The 19,020-nt window shown below is 36.9% G+C and overlaps 1 protein-coding gene across 2 annotated transcripts; it reads left to right on the top strand.

Annotated features, from left to right (window-relative positions):
• The first annotated feature begins 11,879 nt into the window (after positions 1 to 11,879).
• Positions 11,880 to 17,908, top strand: LOC100255287 (hydroxyproline O-galactosyltransferase HPGT1). 2 transcript variants are annotated; one of them, XM_010664290.3, is made up of 13 exons: positions 11,880 to 12,250; positions 12,621 to 12,684; positions 13,075 to 13,124; positions 13,204 to 13,397; positions 15,254 to 15,317; positions 15,422 to 15,494; positions 15,650 to 15,773; positions 16,716 to 16,803; positions 16,927 to 16,977; positions 17,148 to 17,219; positions 17,308 to 17,420; positions 17,582 to 17,647; positions 17,760 to 17,908. In XM_010664290.3, exons 1-12 carry the CDS (start codon positions 12,138 to 12,140, stop codon positions 17,602 to 17,604), a joined length of 1,029 nt encoding a protein of 342 aa, XP_010662592.1. In that variant the 5' UTR covers positions 11,880 to 12,137; the 3' UTR covers positions 17,605 to 17,647; positions 17,760 to 17,908. The 2 variants fall into 2 exon arrangements, with proteins under 2 accessions (XP_010662592.1, XP_059589800.1); XM_059733817.1 differs by having other exon boundaries at positions 11,885 to 12,250; positions 17,308 to 17,908.
• Positions 17,909 to 19,020: the final 1,112 nt, after the last annotated feature.

Genomic DNA, 19,020 nt, shown 5'->3' with positions numbered 1-19,020 from the left:
TATTGATGAGAAAAACAGCTGTGGAAAAAGCATCAGGCCAATATTTAAGTGGAAGAGAAGCTTGAGCAAGAAAAGTCAAACCTAACTCCACTATATGTCTATGCTTTCTTTCAATAATGCCATTCTGTTTTGAAGTATGAGGACATGAAAGCCTATGTATTATACCATTTTGTTCAAAATAGGTTTTCAAACTTCTAAATTCACCACCCCAATCTGTTTGAAAGGTTTTGAGTTTACAACCAAATTGGAGTTCAACTTGAGCTTTAAACATTAAAAAGGCTTCTCTAGTTTGTGACTTAGTTTTCAAGAAATAAACCCAGGTGTATCTAGAGTATGCATCAGCAAAAGAAACATAATATGTGAACCCATAAGAAGAATTAATTGGAGTTGGCCCCCATAAATCTGATACAACTAACTGAAGAGGCTTAGTATACACAGTTTGAGAAATTAGAAAAGACAAATTATGACTTTTCCCGAGCTGACAAGCTAAACAAATTGAAGAACCAGATTTGGTAGAAAATGGAATTTTATTAACATTGAGAACCTGTGTTACAATTTTTGAGGCCGGATGACCAAGCCTTTTATGCCACAAATCAAAAACATGAAAACTAGAATTGGTATTTTTAGGAAAATCAGAATTGTCATTATGCACAAGAGAATCATTACAACATGTAAGTTCATTTTTACCATTTGATAAAGAAAGACCAGATGCTTTTCCAAAGAGTTTCTTTGACAGGTTGAACTGATAGAGTCCTCTATGCAGATTGCCCTACAAGAGTAAAGAGTGATTAGATTTGTCTTTAACAAAACAAACCTTTGGATGAAACTCAAAATAAACATTATTATCTCTGGCAAATTGAAAAACACTTAACAGATTTTTCTTAATTGCAGGAACTCTAAGAATATTTTTAAGGAAAAAAACTTTATTTGGACTAGAAGAAGAAGGAAAAACAGATAAACCAATGTGTGAAATTTTAAGTCCAGTCTCATTTCCCATGTGGATTTTTGAGTTACCATTATACTCAGCACCAGAATTGAGGTTGCCAAGATCATGAGTAACATGGTTTGTGGCTCTTGAATCTGGGAACCAACAACAATTTTGAAGATCTTCAGGAGTGGCAACCATTGCTTCCATTTCTGAGTAATCTTGATCTTCTTGAGCATCATACTCAGTGAGATTGACATTTCCAGCACTAGAAATTGAACCAGATGCTCCATTCCTTGCACCACTTCCTAAAACACCAGGAGTAGGTCCATTAGCAGGCATATTCCCATGGAAATTTGGATCATACCTATAGAAGCAACGATGAACAGTATGACCAAATTTATTGCATAGTTGACACTGAGGCTTGATTCCTCCTTGAGCTCTGCCACGACCTCTTCCTCTGTTATGAACAAAAGACCCTCTAGTCACCTGATTTCCTCCAAATTGATTCCTATTCTGAAAACCACTAGAAGGGTAGCCATTAGAATTCCAAGAGGAAGAAGAACCTCTATTAGAATACTGAGAGGTGTAATTCATAGAAAGATCATTAGAAGAGATTTTGTGTGCAATTCTTCCTTCATGAACAATCAAAGTCGAGGTGACATGTTGAAGAGAAGGAGAAGACTTTTTCGAGGAGATAACAGCAATGACAGACTCGACCTTGCGTTATAGCAAGTATATGATCTGTGTCTGAAATTTTGTGACCAGCAGTAGCAAGAAGATCACAATAATTCTTCATTTTGGTAAGATAATCTCTCATAGTCAGACCATCCTTTTTTAACATCTGCATTTGACTCTTGTAGAACATAACCTTTGCAGAAGATTGGGAATTGAAATTCTGGGAAATTGTATTCCATACCTCAAAAGCTGAAGAACACCCAACAACCTGAGACAAGAACGCACTTCCGATTGAAGATAGAAGCCAAGAAATCAACAGATGATCTTGGCGTTGGTAATCTCTGAACTTGGGATTTGGAACCAAAATCCCTGTTTCATTAGTGACCATCTTTGGTGGAACTTGCTTTGTTCCAAACAAGAAACCTTCAAGACCATAACCCTGTACAACATTTTCGATTTGATACTTCCACATCAAGAAATTATCATCTTCCAGACGCATCGTAATAAGCTGACTCAAAGGGCTTATTACCATTCTCAAAGATTCGTCTGTGGTCGTCGGATTGCCTCTTCTAGCTTCAGCTGAAGGATCCGAATGTAACACCTCTCCAGTAGTCTGATTCACAGCGGCCATTGATGCGTGAGCACTGTAGCTCTGATACCAAGATAGGAAGAAGAAGAGAGTGAGAAAGAGAAAGATGGATTTTTATTATATTTACAATACAACACCTCTGCTATATATATAGCAGGGTTTAGAAAAACAAAGGCTAACAGAGTTTTAACAAAGAAAACGAAAATAACTAATGTTGTTGTAACAAACTAAACTACTAGTTGTTAATTGCTATTTTGCCTAATTAAGAATGTCATTATTTGACATGCACTCTCTTGAAATCTTTTTCCAGATTGCTGCATGTAAGGCTTCATTTTCTAAACCAAGGAAGTTGGAAAATACTCATAATATTTCCTTGCCTGTTGCGATTAATCCAGAAGCTAGCATTGAGGATCTTAATTTCTCTAAGTTTTGTGATGAATTTTTTTCAGTTGGATCTCATGGGGATATGGATGATTTTTCTGCGCATAAAGATTCATTTAGTCATATTTCGGAGCTTGAAAATACTGATATACCAATTGAAATATCAAATTGTATTGTGTTGGCAAATGCAGAAATGGTTGAGCGTGTCTTGTTGGACTAGAGCTTGTGGGTTAAGGCATCAATTTCAGTCCAAATTGCTCTATTGGGCTTTCTTGAGCATTTAGTGTCAATACATTGGCATAAGAATCATAATCTTACAATTCATGCCACTCATGCACATGCAAGGACAAGGCCATTATTCTCTCATCTATCTGTGGTTCATCGCCCTCTAGCATTTGATGAGTTTGCAGCTGTGTCAAGGGCGTAACATGTGATCCTAACATTGATACAAACAGTGGAAATTTGATGATGAATAGAAGAAGCGTTCAGGTGCAAGCAAGACAAGACACACATCAGCATCCACCCCGTCGCCACGTAGCCTTCCTGAAAGCGGTGGCTAGATTGGAGTGGCCTCATCAGGGACCCACTCTGATCGAGTCTATCGGAAATATGATGAGTTGTAGATGCCATTAAATTCTGATCATGCAGTGGGGTTAACGCCTGTCATGATCCTTCCTCCAATAGACGTAACAGCGGGTAAAAAACGACACTACAATAGGAAGACCCATGCATCACAAAGGAGAGTCCTCTAATATAGTGCATCCAACCCCTAATACTGTGATCAAACACCCATTTTCTATGTCCGGATGCCAACCCAATGGCACTGAACTCGAAGTTTTCTGCCAGTTCACTCACTACCCACCTCCTTCCCATCCCATTAACCTTCATACTTCATTAAACTCGTCTATCCTAGCGTTCATCCAACCCATTGTTCCATACCCATCGAATTATTCCTTCGTACCCATCTCTATCACTACCCATAATTCCACTTGACACCAATCTCTATATATAACCATTCTTTACTCTTCCTAAACCTTTCCCCTTCACACTTGCATGGCCATGTGTGGCCACTCTAGCCTTTATACCTATCCTTCATGCTTATCACATTCTTCTCATTCCAAGCGCCATGCTCTCCACACTAAAGTCTCTCTGCTTTCTCCATGCATTCAGCCACAAACCAGGGTTTCTACATGATGTGCACCCTTTGGACCCAACCTTTGTCACCCCACGTGAAAAAAATAGTATAGGTGTGCTAGGGGTCTCCATCCACGTGGCTCATTCGTTTCTGCATCCTTGAGATGGTGGGATTAGAGTGCATGTTATGGTATGAAGGGAAATGAGTGTCCCTGTTGAACGCATGTGTTGAACATTATAGTGGTTGTTCTGGTATACTAGATGTACAACTTAAAGATGAAGAAAACGTGAATCATCATTTGTTCAACGTCATTATCTTCGTTATGCCCGGAAACACCAGAGATATGGGAAGAGACACTCACATATACCAACACGTACATCCCCACACCTCCGTGTCATAAGTGTGGGATCCTCCCTAAAAAGCGCCATGTGGCTTCCTCTCCCTAGGACACGCGAACGTCCCCCTTGCGACACGTGGCATCGTTCATTCCACCCGGACGGAAATTCTCACTCATTCCACCCGGATGTCTCACATCCGGATTTATGTTCGGCCGACATCCCACCTCATCCGGATGTCTCACATTCGCCATTCTGTCCGGCCGACGTTCCACCTCATCCGGATATCTCACATCTGAATCCGCCGACGTTCCACCTTCTCCGGATATTTCACACCTGGCGCCTGCCGTCGGATGGGAGAGGAGGACAATTCAACTTTCCCGGTCAGGCATGTCCAGATACTCTGATAGCGCGTACCCGGAGAACATCCGCAGCCGCCATTTCAGATTCCCCAGACAACTTAGCTCGTCAGACACTCGCGATTCGCCGGATCCATTTCCGCCCACAATAAAAAAACAAACTCAGATAATATTGACGACCAAGTCTCCTGAACTGTCACTCATCTTCAATGAAAGATAAGCTCGAAAGGATATTCCCAAATCTTATCAGAGTGCCTGACATATTCCCGATATTTAAAGAGGCAAGATATTCCTAAATCTTATCAAAGTGCCTGACACATCCCCGATATTTAATGTCATAATTGAAGTGGCAACCGCCACCTGGCACCAGAAATGTCATGATTGCTTTGCCACCTTATAAGCCGCAATCATGACGATGGGACCCGCTAGCACAGCGAGACCATACTTTCTGACACTATATAAAAGAGCCTTCACACAAGGAGGAAGGTAAGCTAACTATCCCTGAAAAACCTTGATAGCTTAATCTCTTGAGCCATGGCTAACAAAACCATCGGAGGTGTGTTCGGACATCCTGTCCGGACATCTTTTTGCAGGAGAAAGGAGGAATTACTATTATGCGTTGATCGAGATTCCGTTGCTGGTGACTACTATTGTAGCAGGGGATGTTCAGACATCTTTTTGCAGGAGGAAGAAGGAATTACTACTATGCGTTGATCGAGATTCCGTTGTTGGTGACTACTATTGTAGCAGGGGATGTCCGAACATCTTTTTGCAGGAGGAAAGAGGAATTACTACTATGCGTTGATCGAGATTCCGTTGCTGGTGACTACTATTGTAGTATGGGAATTTTGCCATAAAAAATAAAAAGATGATGACTATATCAACAATAATGGATTCGGCTAGGATGAATATTCAAGGAACGGGACTTTGAAAATGCATGCAAGAAATGGAATAATGATTGACGCATGCAAATTTGTTTGACGAATTGCCAAAAAAGGGAATTTTGAACCTAATTTACATTCGTGAGTGCAATGGTCTCCCTGAAGTAGTAGAATTGGACCCTTTCTGTAATGATTGGGTATTTTATGCCACGTTAGCATTTCTATTTTGAAAAGTCTTATTTTGAGTGATGGTTGAAAAGTAAAAAAGAAAAGTGTCTGAAGAACACGTGTTAGTTTTGGATTGGTGAAATTCAGTTTATTGTGTTGGTCAATTAGACGAGTTGAAAATTTTATGCCATGTCAGCCTTAGGGTAGAAATTTCTTAGGATTTTAGTAATTGAGAATTTCCGGAAAAAAAAAAAACAAAAACGAAAATGAAAAGTTAATTAATTAAAATTAATTAGAATTAATAAAAAAATATTAATTAATTAAATTAAATTCCTTATTAATAAAATTGAGAAAATATTAATTTGTGTGTTATAAAAAAAATGAAATGAAATTGGAAATGGAAAATAACCAAATGAGAATAAAGAGAAAAAAAAAACAAAAATGAAAAGGAATTAATTTAGGCTTGGATGAAATGGGGTTTTAAAAGAAAAATGGGAATTAGTTATTGGGTTTTTGAACTTTGGGCTGGGTTTGAGTGGACTGGTGGTAAGTGGATTAAAACAAGGAAAAGAAATGGGCTTTGTAAAAAGAAAGGGAAACATTAGTGGAACGGGTGAGAAAAGGAGGCGGCAGCACTGTGGGAAATTTCATCTTGCCGGAACTTTGATCGGTCGTTTGGGTGGCTAAACGACCCCAATTTCGGCTCATATTTTGAGGGGGTGCTCTACTCGACGAGAGGAACAATCCTACAGTGGCTAATCGTGTTTTTAATGGTTGAATTATTAGATTTGTGGTAAGGGAACCTAACCCTAAAACTTAAATTTAATGTGTTTTTCCTTTGAAAAAAATTGTAAATCTTGTGATTATGAGTTAAGTAGGAAATATGGGTGTTGTATGAATTTTTTTGGATTATTTGGAATTTGTTTGGAATTTTTGTAATTGTGGGAAATTGCTTTTGGTTGATAATTAATTGTTTTGAATTGTTAAAAAATATTAGAAGGATTGAAAAATTCCGAAATTAGGGTTTAATTTCAAATATAGTGATTTGTGAATTTTTGGGCATTGGTTAAAATATTTTCGGAATTTTTATGGTGGAAAGTTAGTTAATTTCAAATATTAAAAATTATTAGAAGGGTTGAAAATTTCCGAAATTAGGGTTTAATTTCAAAAATAGTGATTTGTGAATTTTTGGGCATTAGTTAGAATATTTTCGGAATTTTTATGGTGGAAAGTTTGTTAATTTCGAATATTAGAAATTATTATAATGGTTGAAAAATTCTGTAAGTGTGGTATAATTTCAAGTTTATTGATATGCAAATTTTTGAATATTTATTTGGGATACTTTCGGAAATTTTAATGTGGAAAATTATTTTATTGGATTATTGGGGAATATTGAGATTGTTGAAATTATTGAGGAACTTTGGAATTGTGGCATTCATTTGCATCATGGTTATGTGAAAAAAAAAAATTATGAAAATTGTGAAAAGTGTATGAAATGGAAAAAAATGAAATAGTGATGAAAAGTGAAAGCCCGTGTGAGGTGAATTAAGAAGGGAGAGAGATCCCTAGGGTGAAAGACCCAAAAGTTACCCCAAGAAGACTCCGAATGGGGAGTGTATTTGGGTGCGGACATGTATCCTTCGGTGAAAGCCCGAGAACAATAATGCATTGTATGACTGTGTGTCAGATGTTCATGTGCATTCATGTAATTGTTGAATGTTGTGAAATTGTGTATAATATTAGATATTAAACTATGTGGTTTGATTGATAATGTTGAATTGTTTCTATTGTGTTAAAGTGTTCTTTTCGTATTCTTTAGAACTTAGTAATCCCCGTAACCCCTTGGGTGTTAGGCATCCTACTGAGCAATGTGGAAATGCTCACCCTTTTTTTTTTACACCTTTTTAGATGCAGATATCACTCCTGAGGATCCGTAGGTGGGGCAGGGAGGACTTCAGGATGCTCTTGGAGCGGCCTAATGGAGCATGACATATTCTTTTATTGTGTTTTTGAGATTTGTTTTAGTAATTATGACTTATGGATTTGTTATGAAACCTTATTTTGATTAAGTTGTTTACTTGTGAACTTTTATTTTTGGACTATAATGAATATTTATTAAACCTTGTTGTTTTGAGTAGTTTTGGGATATTGTAGTTTATGGGAATTCTAGTGGGATGTATGTGAAAAAAAAAAAATTCCAAAGTGTTTTGGTTGACTGCCAACGTGGAATAGGAGGAACCCTTAGGGTCAAACCTTTGACCCGGGGTCACGGGTCAAATTTTGGGTCGCCCGAAATTTGGGTCGTGACACTTTCAACCCGGTTTGTTGAATGAATTTGTTGAAAAGGGAAATCCAGATGATGGCCACTTGATCTTGAAGTTGAGGATGCGGGTGTTACAAAACTTCATAAATGCATGGAAGTGAGGCCCGAATATTGGCTGCTCAGTGGAAATGCTGATTGTGGATAGGTTATTCCTCAACATTGCAATGAAAATAAAATCAGAAGAGCGAGTTTCAGTATAAAATGATAGGTGAATCAAGCTAAAACTGTGACTAATATACTAGAAGTACAGGATCAGTCGACTACCAACGATGAGAAATCAGTTAGTGTCCCATCTGTAGTGGATGAGAATGTAGAAGGTGATGAAACCCCTTCAGAGGAATTGGATGTGGGTGCAAGTACAATAGATGATGCCTTAAATGAAATGGCAAAAAATAGTGAGGACTCAGAAAGTGTGATCTTTAATTCATTATAGAGAGGGGATGTAGTCCAAACTATAGAAAAAAAAAAAAAACAATGTTGAGTTATGAAGTTTCGGCTTCTGAAGGGTGTATATCTACTGCTAGTCAGATAATTGAGGAGGCTTCAGCAACACATGAGGCGAGAAGTGATCAGATCTGACCCGTCTACAGAAATAACAGATCAAATATTGTCTTCAAAAGGTTTAGTTAGCAAAGAAGTTGAAGAGAGTCAATCAGATGATACCACAACGAATGTTGAAGTCCAAATAGAAACACCTCATATTGCAAAACCAGTTGAAGATGGAAGGTGCTCATGACCACTGTTTCTCAACCCTAACTCATCCATCATGCCCACCGTCACTGCTTCTACTGCTCAAATAATAAATCCTTGTCTCCACATTGAGGTTTTACAAAGTTATGTGGGACCCTCATGACTATAGCTATAAATTGACTATCCCAGGATATGAGACACTAATGCAACGAAATACTGCAATATCTGAGCGTGATAATGCCCTTTCTGGAATGCGACAATGCTATTGTTGCTCTTCGATCTTTAGAAAGTGTTGTCTCAATTCCACGTGGAATGAAATGCATGGATCACCTCCCAAGTCATGTAGCTAATGGAGTTGCAGGTTTTTATAAGCACCAGAAAAGTTTCTAGGTCTTATTCCGTAGAGAAAGACATTCTAAAGGATGATAGACGTGTGTCATCAGCTGAAAGACATCCAAATTTTTTAGAAACCCTCCATCGAAGCCTTTCACTTGTCATACCCGTTGTCCATCAACAGCTTGCATCGCCTTTTTAGCGTCTAAGCAAATGTCGCCTCTATCAGTAAGGAAGCTTTTGCAACATGAAAATAAAAAGCATCTGGACGAAGAGGATGATTGGTTTGTTGCATCCTCCGCTGCAACATCTGTATGAACAATTTAATCTCTAACAATAGTTGGAACAACTCCCACATTTAGATGCACTGAACGTGCAGAGAAATAGAAGGAGTTTTATTCGAAGTTAGAGGAATTTGCATCTGAAATTAGCGTTTGGTATCTCAAAGGTTATCAATCACTTTGTAACAGTCTGCCAGATATGAATGGGAATGGCTCTCTTCATCACTCTCAAATTGCAGAAGGTGTTCAAAATGGTAATTCCAAGCAAGGACAACATCTCAAAGTTGAGGGAATCTCTAAATTACTCATTGGATTTGATCAGCAGCTGAGTTTCCAGAAATAGTTGTCAAAGATACAACCATGGCACCATAATGATGGATGAAGGATGAAGAATATCCAATTTACAGCCCAAGTTCTCGCCCATATGTTGTGTAGTGCCAATGAAAGCTTTGATGCCAACAATGTTAGTTCAAGAATACAAAGATAAAACAATCACACATACGATACACGAGGTTTTAACGTGGTTCGGCCAACCATACCTACGTCCATGAATGAGAGATAATGATTCCACTATACAATAAAGAATATTATAGAGGACAGAACCAGATACAACTATTGGGTTTCCGAAACATCCCATGTTTCCCCACTCCTTGTATCCATACCTTACTACGAGCCCTCTCTCTCCACCGGGTACCTCTCGTTCTTCCTCACATCTCTATCCACCTCGTATAGTCTCTACAGGTCCATCTCCATCTCATAATTTTTTCCCCTCATGACCTAGAATATTTATAAAGATATTTCCAACAACCTTCCTTATTCTATAAGGAAGTCTAATATTATAATAATATATCAACTTAGAAATATTCTATATAATATTCTTTACAAAAAGGAATCTATACTAATTAGGAATTTGAGACACTTCCTAACATGTTGATGAGGCTTTAGCTACCAAGGTAAAGAGAGGTTAGATTCCAAGTATTTGAAGTAGCGATGGAAGCTAGATGGGTGTGATCTTCGAAGAGGTAAGATGCTGATGCTGGTTGGAGACTCTATGAACTGGAATCAGTTTGAGTCACTCTTATGCCTCCCCCATGAAGGACTGCCTGGTAAGAGTAGAATGTATGAGATCCATGGCCACAGGATAACCAAAGGAATAGGCTATGTTGTCTTCAACTTCGCGGACTATAATTGTACAGTTGAGTTTGTGAGATCACACTTCTTTGTGAGGGAAGGATCCCAATGGTGAGCAGAGCCCTACAGTGCCATTATCTGATCAAGTGACTATTCAAGCATCCAACTTCACTGCATGGCCAACTATGCATGACCACCTTTCGGGCCACATGTCCTTTTTATTTATTTATTTATTTCTTCATCTTCAATTTTAAAATAATTTCCAAATTTCCAATTTTCAAATAGTTTCCAATTTCTCGATTTTTAAATAATTTTAGCTTTTCAAATCTTCATTCTTAGTTTTTTTTATTAGGCCTCAAAATATCAATTTCAATAAAATTTTGTTGTCACTTTTTTCTTCTAGCAAACAATTTTCATAACTTCCATGATTTTAAAAATGTTTTAAAATAAATATGAATTTATTCCCGTAATTCTAAATAATGGAAATTCATGGGATTAATTCATAGAAAAGTAAATCGGGCTTTGGTGGGGGCCCCACATACGTGATTTTATGATTGCTTGATTGATTAATTGGTTGATTTGATTGTCATACGTGATTGATTTATTATGTTCTATGATATGCACACAATTATTATGTGTTTATTCACTAACCTTTGCTTCCCATGAAATAAACTGGATCATCACTCAGATACATTATATGTCTCTCCTATTCATTCATTTATTTTGTTTTATGTGATATTCATTTGGTATCCATGCTCGATTAATCAATTATCATACTTGCTTCATCTTATTAGTAGAGACCTACGGTCTTTACTGTACCTTCCTGATAGGTAACCTGACCCGAACTTGATCCGGTTTTTCATATACCATATTTTCCAAAATAAGGAGTCACACTTAGGATTTTTCTTCTTATTTTGTTCACCATTTAAAAATAAACAAAAAATAAGTGGCGATTCCAAGTCATTTTCTTAATAAATAAAAATAATTTTTCAAATAAAATCGAGTTCGCCATCAAATGAAAAACGCATGAGTCGAAATGCAGGGTTCACTATATATTTTTATAAATCAAACATAATTGGAACATAAATATCTATTAGCTATAATATCTTAGAATATATTTTTTTATTGGATATAATATTTAATGATATGTATCTATGGGAAATGATTTCATAAGATATGCATATCTATTATGTGCATTAAATTTATATATAAAAATGTATATAAGATTTGAGCTTTTATGGAAAAAAAAATTTACCTATTAAAAAATATTGATTCATGGAAAAGATTATGGAAAAAAATTAGGGGAAAAATATGGGGATATTTTTAAGGAGGAAAATAGAAGAAAATAAAATAGAGATTTAAAAAAAAAGATTTAAAATTGATAAATTATTTTTATATGTTATTTAAATTTAATTTTTTATTTTAATTCTTTATATAAAAATTAAATAATTCAAATATGGACAAATAATTAATTTCAATTATATATATATATTGTAATAAAACTATTTTCTTTACTAATTTTTTAATACTTTTTTAGAATACACATAGTGTTAGGTGGCCAAATCCGTAGCAGAATGATGCCATCTTATTTATATATATATATTTTTTACCTTTTCCAGATTTTTTTCTAATTATTATTTGTTTTATTTTCTCACTCCAGAGTCCAAACCAAACCACTTTCCACAATTTGCTATCCAACAACAAGGCCTAAGAAGCTCACTAAAAAAGTTGCTGCAGTCGTCGCGGCTCGGAAAAAAAAGAGACCGACCAGGAAATTTCTAGAAACTTCTTTCCCCCTTTTCTCCTCACCGCCACATTCAAAGTCCAAGTTCGATCCGGATTCAGATCCGCTACAGGAACTGAAGTAGTTTTTGAGGATTCAATTCATGCACATCCGTCCATAAACGAACGAAATCTCTGTTTCCAAGATGCAGAGTCGTGGATCGAATCAACGGTTATCGGCGATGCTTTCCGGCTCACGACCGTCAACTCTTTTGTTCGCTATGTTCTCTATTGTGGCTGCAATTTACGTTGCCGGCAGGTGAGTTCATCATTTCCACATTTTCTTTCCTTTTTAGTTTTTGCTCGATCGCCTCTCTTCATCTTTCTAGGGTTTTACAACTCACATTTATATACATGCACGTAATATATGCCTATATAAACACTTTCTGTTTGGTTGCGAAGAAAACTGATGATTGAAGTTTAAGGATCTTTTTCCTTTCGCTCCAAAATTTTCGTTTTCCTTTTTTCTCAGCATCCGAGCAGAGAATTAGTTGTTTCATTTTTGTCCCTCTTTAAAAAAATAAAAGTAACAGTATTTTATTTGTTTTTATTTCCCTTTGTTTTCTCAGCAACCAAACAGCGGGAAATTGTACTCGATGTTTGATTTGAATGTTTAATTTTTCTGATAGGCTATGGCAGGATGCGCAGAACAGAATTTATTTAATTAAAGAACTTGACAGAATAACTGGTCAGGTAACTTAACGTTCGTTTTTATTATTGCTAGTAGTACTAACTATTTTGCTGTGGCTACTAATACTTTTTAAAGAATTTGCAGGCAAATTGTACCATAACATAGTAATTTGATCTGAGATTAATCCAATAGAACTTATTCCTCTGAGCAAATTTCACTGCAGCCCTTGCAGAAACATATATTTTGGTTTTTCTGTGGAATGATCTTAATCAATAAGTTCATCAGCTATCTCTATAATTTTAGATCAAATCACATACTTCTTTATTTTTTCCGTAGGATAATTAATTTAATAAGTATTAAGCGGCCTTCATATTTTCAGGACAAATTACATATTTATTTTCTCCATTTGATAATTCAAGTTGATAAAATAAGAAGTGATCTTATGTTTTTAGGGCAAATCAGCTATATCAGTGGCTGACTCATTGAAGATCATAGCCTGCAAGTAAGGTGATTTTAATTTTTAATTGGTAGGTCCATTGTCGTTACTTCATAGATTTTACTAAAGGAGCTTTGCTTGTTAGGGAACAGCAGAAGAAATTGGCAGCCCTTGAGATGGAGTTGGCTGCAGCTAGACATGAGGGTTTCGTTACAAAGCCCTCTTCAAGAGCTAGTGGGACTGGCTTGAAGAAAAGGCCTTTGGTAGTGATAGGAATTCATACCTCATTTGGCCAGAAGAGAAACAGAGATGCAATCCGTAAAGTATGGATGTTAACTGGTACAGTACTAAACTTTCTCGTGGGATAAATTTATTGACACTTGATAGAATGAGTATTTTTTTTTCTTCTAAATCATAAACAGAAATTTTATTCCCAAGAAATAATTAGGTAATGAAGGATGAGAAGTATTTCCCCCATAACCACCTTACAACACCTTGAATAAAAAGCAAGAAAGAGGTAACAAGTTACAACTATAAATCAATTCCTTGTGAAGGTAAAAAAATCCTATATGAAGGAAATTAAGGGCCTATTTGGAAACTGTTCTTGAAAATAGTTTTTTAAATTAAAAAACACATTGGACAAACCTTTTACAGAAAACAGTTTTTGAGAATTTGTTTTTAACTATGAGTGATTTTTTAGAACAGTTTTGTAGAGTTTTCACTTGTTTTTTTGTAGGGTGTTCTAAGAAATAGTTGAATACATCAAGAATAGGTCGGGAACTTTTGTATTGTACATAAGTGCACAATGTTTGAATGAAGAATAAGTTGAGAAAATTGTTTTTCATATTTGAGTTCCGAAACAAAATTTTATTTCTGAAGACAATTAAGAACTACTTTTAAGAACTGTCCTTGAAAACTTATTTCAAGAATTGTTTTCAAAAATATTGCCAGATAGGTCTTAAATCTTTTGCTTCTCTCTTTGCTGATGAATCTGCCACTTAATGAGCTTAGTGAGGAATCTAAAAAAAGGAATATTTCAACTCCAAAGCATTACCAATGAATTGAGGAAGCCCCTTTAACTTCAATGAACCTCTTTCTTTCTTATTCACCAAGATATGGCTTGCCAAATCTTCCTCTACTAAAATATTGGAAAAATAACTTCAAGCCTTCCAACAATGCTAAAGATGTTGCACAAGCTGTTGCCCAAAGGGATGAAGGGAAATAGAGTAGGACCCACATTGCTCAAAATCTTCAACCTATTCTCAAAAATTCTCATGTTCCTCTCTTGAAAAATTGTCCATAACAAGATGAGACCAGAAATGCTCCACAATGACTTGCCTCTAGGAAGGTTTCCAAAACCTGAGTAAGAAACAGTCAGCATCTCCACTACATTTCTTGGTGGAACCTAGTTGATTTCTGCAAGTCCAAACAGTGTGTGCCATGCCATGATGTCAATGCCACTAAGCAATGTAGAAAAAGATGATATACTGATGCCCCACTCCTTTAACACATGACACGTCATTTCGGGTTAAGAGCCTTGTAAGGCCTCCTCTTTTGCAGCAAATCATTATATTAAGTTATTAACCTTCTTATTTGTTACCAGTTTTCCAAGGCCTTGGCTTTCAGAGGGGCTTTAAATTTCTGGATAAAATTTGTAGGAACAAAGGACCTCGAGTTGGCAGAGACAGAAAGGGCTTTAGAAAAATATTTAACTGAACAGGCCAAAGGATGCCAAAGGCCAAACCTCTCATTGCCTCTAAATAAATGACCAAACCCTGTTATTAGGAGAAGTGGATGACAAATACACATTGACCAAAGTTGACATGAGGTGAATAAGTTCTTTTATGTCATGGTCCAAGAGGTTACAATGAAAGTTAAGATTTCATGACAAAAAGAAGGATGAACTCAAAATTGAAGAAACATAAAAATCTCTTTCCCATACCACACACTAGAGGTTTTAGAATTAAACGTAAAAAGGCAGAATGGGATTTTGTTTGTTTATAAATGAGATTAATCTTTTTTCCACCGCTGTATGGTTGTCTATGCATCCCACTCCCAAATATAATAATCAGGATGAAGGGTAAATGTGTAGATATGGAAAGGATGATTATTTCCCAATATTTTTGGTTCTTATAAGTAGTTAGCTTCTTCTAATCTGCATTGAAATTACAAATCCCAACATTTTATCTTTTCAGGTGCAGCTTTAAAAAAGATGGAGGATGAAAAGGGTATAGTTGTTCGATTCATCATTGGAAGAAGGTTTCTTTCCTTTATTGTCCTTATTTTTCTCTGTTTTGGTGTATGCCATAAATTTTAGGAGGGTGAGTTAGAGCTTGATGCCATGATAAAATGTTAATTTGCAGTGCAAATCAGGGGGACAGTCTGGACAGGGCCATTATCAATGAAAATAGGCAGACCAATGATTTCATTATTCTTGTACGTTCAATGGTTAATTATAAGTGTTCTTCTGTATTTCATAATGTTGTATAACTTTTGTGGCTAATGGCAGAGAGTTCACCCCCCCCATAAAATGTTGGTCTCTTTCTTGTTTAATCTCTTTTTATTTTCATTTGTACCTTTTTTCTTGACAGAATGACCATGTGGAGGCACCTGAGGAGCTTCCTAAGAAGACCAAGTTGTTCTTTGCTCATGCTGCTGATAACTGGGATGCTGAATTCTATGCGAAAGTAAATGATGATGTTTATGTGAATATTGGTGAGTATCAACAGAATGAGTACTATATTTTATGTCAAAGCCTAAAATGTAGATTTCAATGTGGAAGGGTCCTGTTAAGAACATTATGACACATTTTGTATGTTTCTAGTTTTAGTGCATTTTGTTGTCTCTTTGGTCTCTCTGAATGACCAAGCTATCTTAGAACTCATCTCAACTAGCAACTCAACTCAGTAGAGACAACCACTTCAAATGATGAATCACCTGGTTACAGAAATTTGTAGAAGTAGTTCATGAAGTCAATATAATGATTGAGATGCCACAGGTAGAGCAGAAACCTATTTTCCTTATCAAGCTGTTCTGTTGGGTTTATGATGTTAGGAGAGATGACTAGGGTTCTTTCTTGTTTTTCACGGATGATATTTTTTTGTTTAGTGTGGTCTTTTGTTTCTTTTCCTTTTTTTCTTCTTCAGATTATTCCTTCTATGATCCATTTATAAAATGTGTTCTTAGGTTATCCTCCCTATTTTGCTGTTTCGGGTGCTTTTTGCTGACTCATGAAAAAGGAAAAATATAATGGTTGATTATGGGCATGTTAGTGTAAGATCAAAGAATTTGGGTGATTTGATTAGAGACAATGTATGACTATTGTACCTTAAAGGTTAAGTGGCACGGTGAGTGTTTTTGGATTTTTATTTGAGATTCGAAAGCAGCAAGTTTGCCAACTATTATCTTGATGTAGTGTTTTATATCCTTCATCTCCATGTGGAATAATGTGGTGGTGCATATCTTATGACTGCAATATAATTATATACTTATGCTGAAATGCAGTGCTTTTCATGTTTCTTGTATTTCCTAAATTGCAGATCCATCTGACCAAAGCTATTTAGAGAACAGAAACCCTTTTTCCCCCCATCAGTTAGACTGAATTTTCTAATGTTTCTTTGTTGCTTAATTTTTTCTCCCTTTCTTTCTCCTGCACAGATGCCCTGGTGACCATGCTTGAAGCTCATTTGCAGGTGTCTCGAACGTATATCGGTTGTATGAAATCAGGCGAAGTTTTTTCTGATGTGTTAGTTCAGCTAGAAACTTAACTTATTGATGAATTTGTTAGAAAATGAGCATTTGCGTATGGGATTTGAATACAATTTATTATAGCATTCTCAATTATTTGTAAATTACTGCACCTTGGCAGGGGCCATAAATGGTATGAATCAGATTGGTGGAAGTTCGGTGATGGGAAATCGTAAGTGATACCACATTTCAAATTTTCCTTCCAAATTTCTTGTCATAAAATGCCCAAGAAGAGGCCTCGGCTTCTTGAGATACATGTAGTCATGCTGGTTCTCATTTATCATATTTCTTTTTCTGCATTTTGCATTCGTCTTAAAAAACGTACTTCCCTGTATCCATCAGGTACTTCCGCTATGCATCAGGTGAAATGTATGTCATATCCCGAGGATTGGCTAAATTCATTTCAATAAATAGGTTAGTTGTTCTCCCCTTTATTGGATCAGTTCCAACTAATATTACAGTATGGATCAATTACTGAATCATAGGTGTATTCCTTTGGCAGATCTCTTATAAGGACTTATGCCCATGATGATGCCAGTGTCGGATCTTGGTTTATTGGCCTCAATGTTGAATATGTGCATGAACCAAAGTTTTGCTGCTCATCTTGGACATCAGGTATAGTGAGTAGGAGCTCTAGCAATGTACCATTTTATCTGTCGGTGTCTTCGGCTACGACCTATCCCAAGGGCCATCTGGCTCAATTCTGGTAGATATAATGGAAATGAATATTTGCTCAGTGGCATTGCCTCATCTTTGATGAACATCTTGTGTTTCAGGGGCCATATGTTCCGGCGTTTGATTCAAGCTGTTTGGTGATCCTGAGAAGAAATTATAAAGCTGAGGTTTATAGGGTTTTATTATGCAGCTCTTAGATGTCTGACTTTAGGTTTGACAAGGAAAGCAAACATGTGCAGCTCCCTCACTGTATTTGATTCTTGGTTTCTTGCCTTCCAGATATATTGCGGACACTGGACAGTGCATGCAAACCAATAACGGTCTCCTGCGGCAGGCGATCTACATAAATCATTAACAAAATTGTGGGGAAAATTTTGTGGACCTTTACAGCTGAAAATGATGAATCATATTCTGCTTTTGGTTTCTTACTACTTGTTTTCCTTCTTTGTTATTGAGTTAAAATACAACTTGGATTTGGAGGATAAAATATTTAAGGATGTCGGGGGGCAACTAGCAATGTCAAGGCCTTGCACAGGGTGGAAAACACATTACCTCCTTTTAGGCTTTTAGCAGCCTATTCTTCGTTAAAATCCAATGCTTATAAAGCTTCAGATGGCGGAGAGCATTATGTCAATTCTCTCATGCTTCGTTTCAACACAGGTACCTTTCCTCTTATTATCCCACATACGCTCTAGTAGTTTCAGGGGATTTTCAGCCTGGGCTTAAGCCTTTCTATAATGGGCTTGCTGGTTAACCTCAGCCCTGACACTGGACCACTCCGAGGCCTAGTCTGGTGGATTTGCTTAGCATCTCTATAGCCAATGGGCTTTTGAGCTTGTAAGGCACTCAAACCTCGCATGGGCTTTAACTGCAGTAAGAGATCTAACCATGAACTTTCCACATTTTGACTTTAGCGTTTGGCCATGGGGCACCAAAGGATGATGATATACACATTCTGTTTTAGGCTTGACATTCCGGCTTAATCATTGGTTGGGATTGGTACTCTTGGGCCACATTCTTCTAAGATGGGCTTCAACTGCACTGCCAACCAGATCAATGCTGGTCATGCCCAGACGGTGTTAAGAGCATTAATTATGTACAGATTAATTTTAGATTTGGGTCTGATATGCTTGATGTGGGCTCCTACTGGCTCAGGACCTAGCTATAAACTCTTAGACCTAGGCCTTCAGATCTGGACCTTCAAGTGGTCCATGGCATGAATCCAAGCCCAAAGGACCTTTGACTAATTTAGTTTTGGACCAAAGATGGGGTTATGACACTCAGGCCCAACTTAGGCCACGCCCAAATGAATGTCTACTCCAGAGGCTTTGGGCCTCAGACTCTGGGCTCAACCGTTTATTCGGCAACTAAATGGGCCTACTTCTAGGTACGAACTTCTCCCGTAGGTTGTAGGAACAAATTTGCCCTTCAAGGCCACATCGCGGACCAAAGGCTACGATGACATATATAAGCAGACCGAACTGGAAATTTAATACCAAGCGCAAGCCCTGCCTAAGCACATGGATCTTATAAAACCTCA

Source organism: Vitis vinifera, chromosome 16 (genome assembly GCF_030704535.1).
Source record: "Vitis vinifera cultivar Pinot Noir 40024 chromosome 16, ASM3070453v1".
NCBI classification, from domain to species: domain Eukaryota; kingdom Viridiplantae; phylum Streptophyta; class Magnoliopsida; order Vitales; family Vitaceae; genus Vitis; species Vitis vinifera.
Note: the sequence above shows the minus strand (reverse complement) of the source record. Positions and strands in the feature narration are given on the sequence as shown.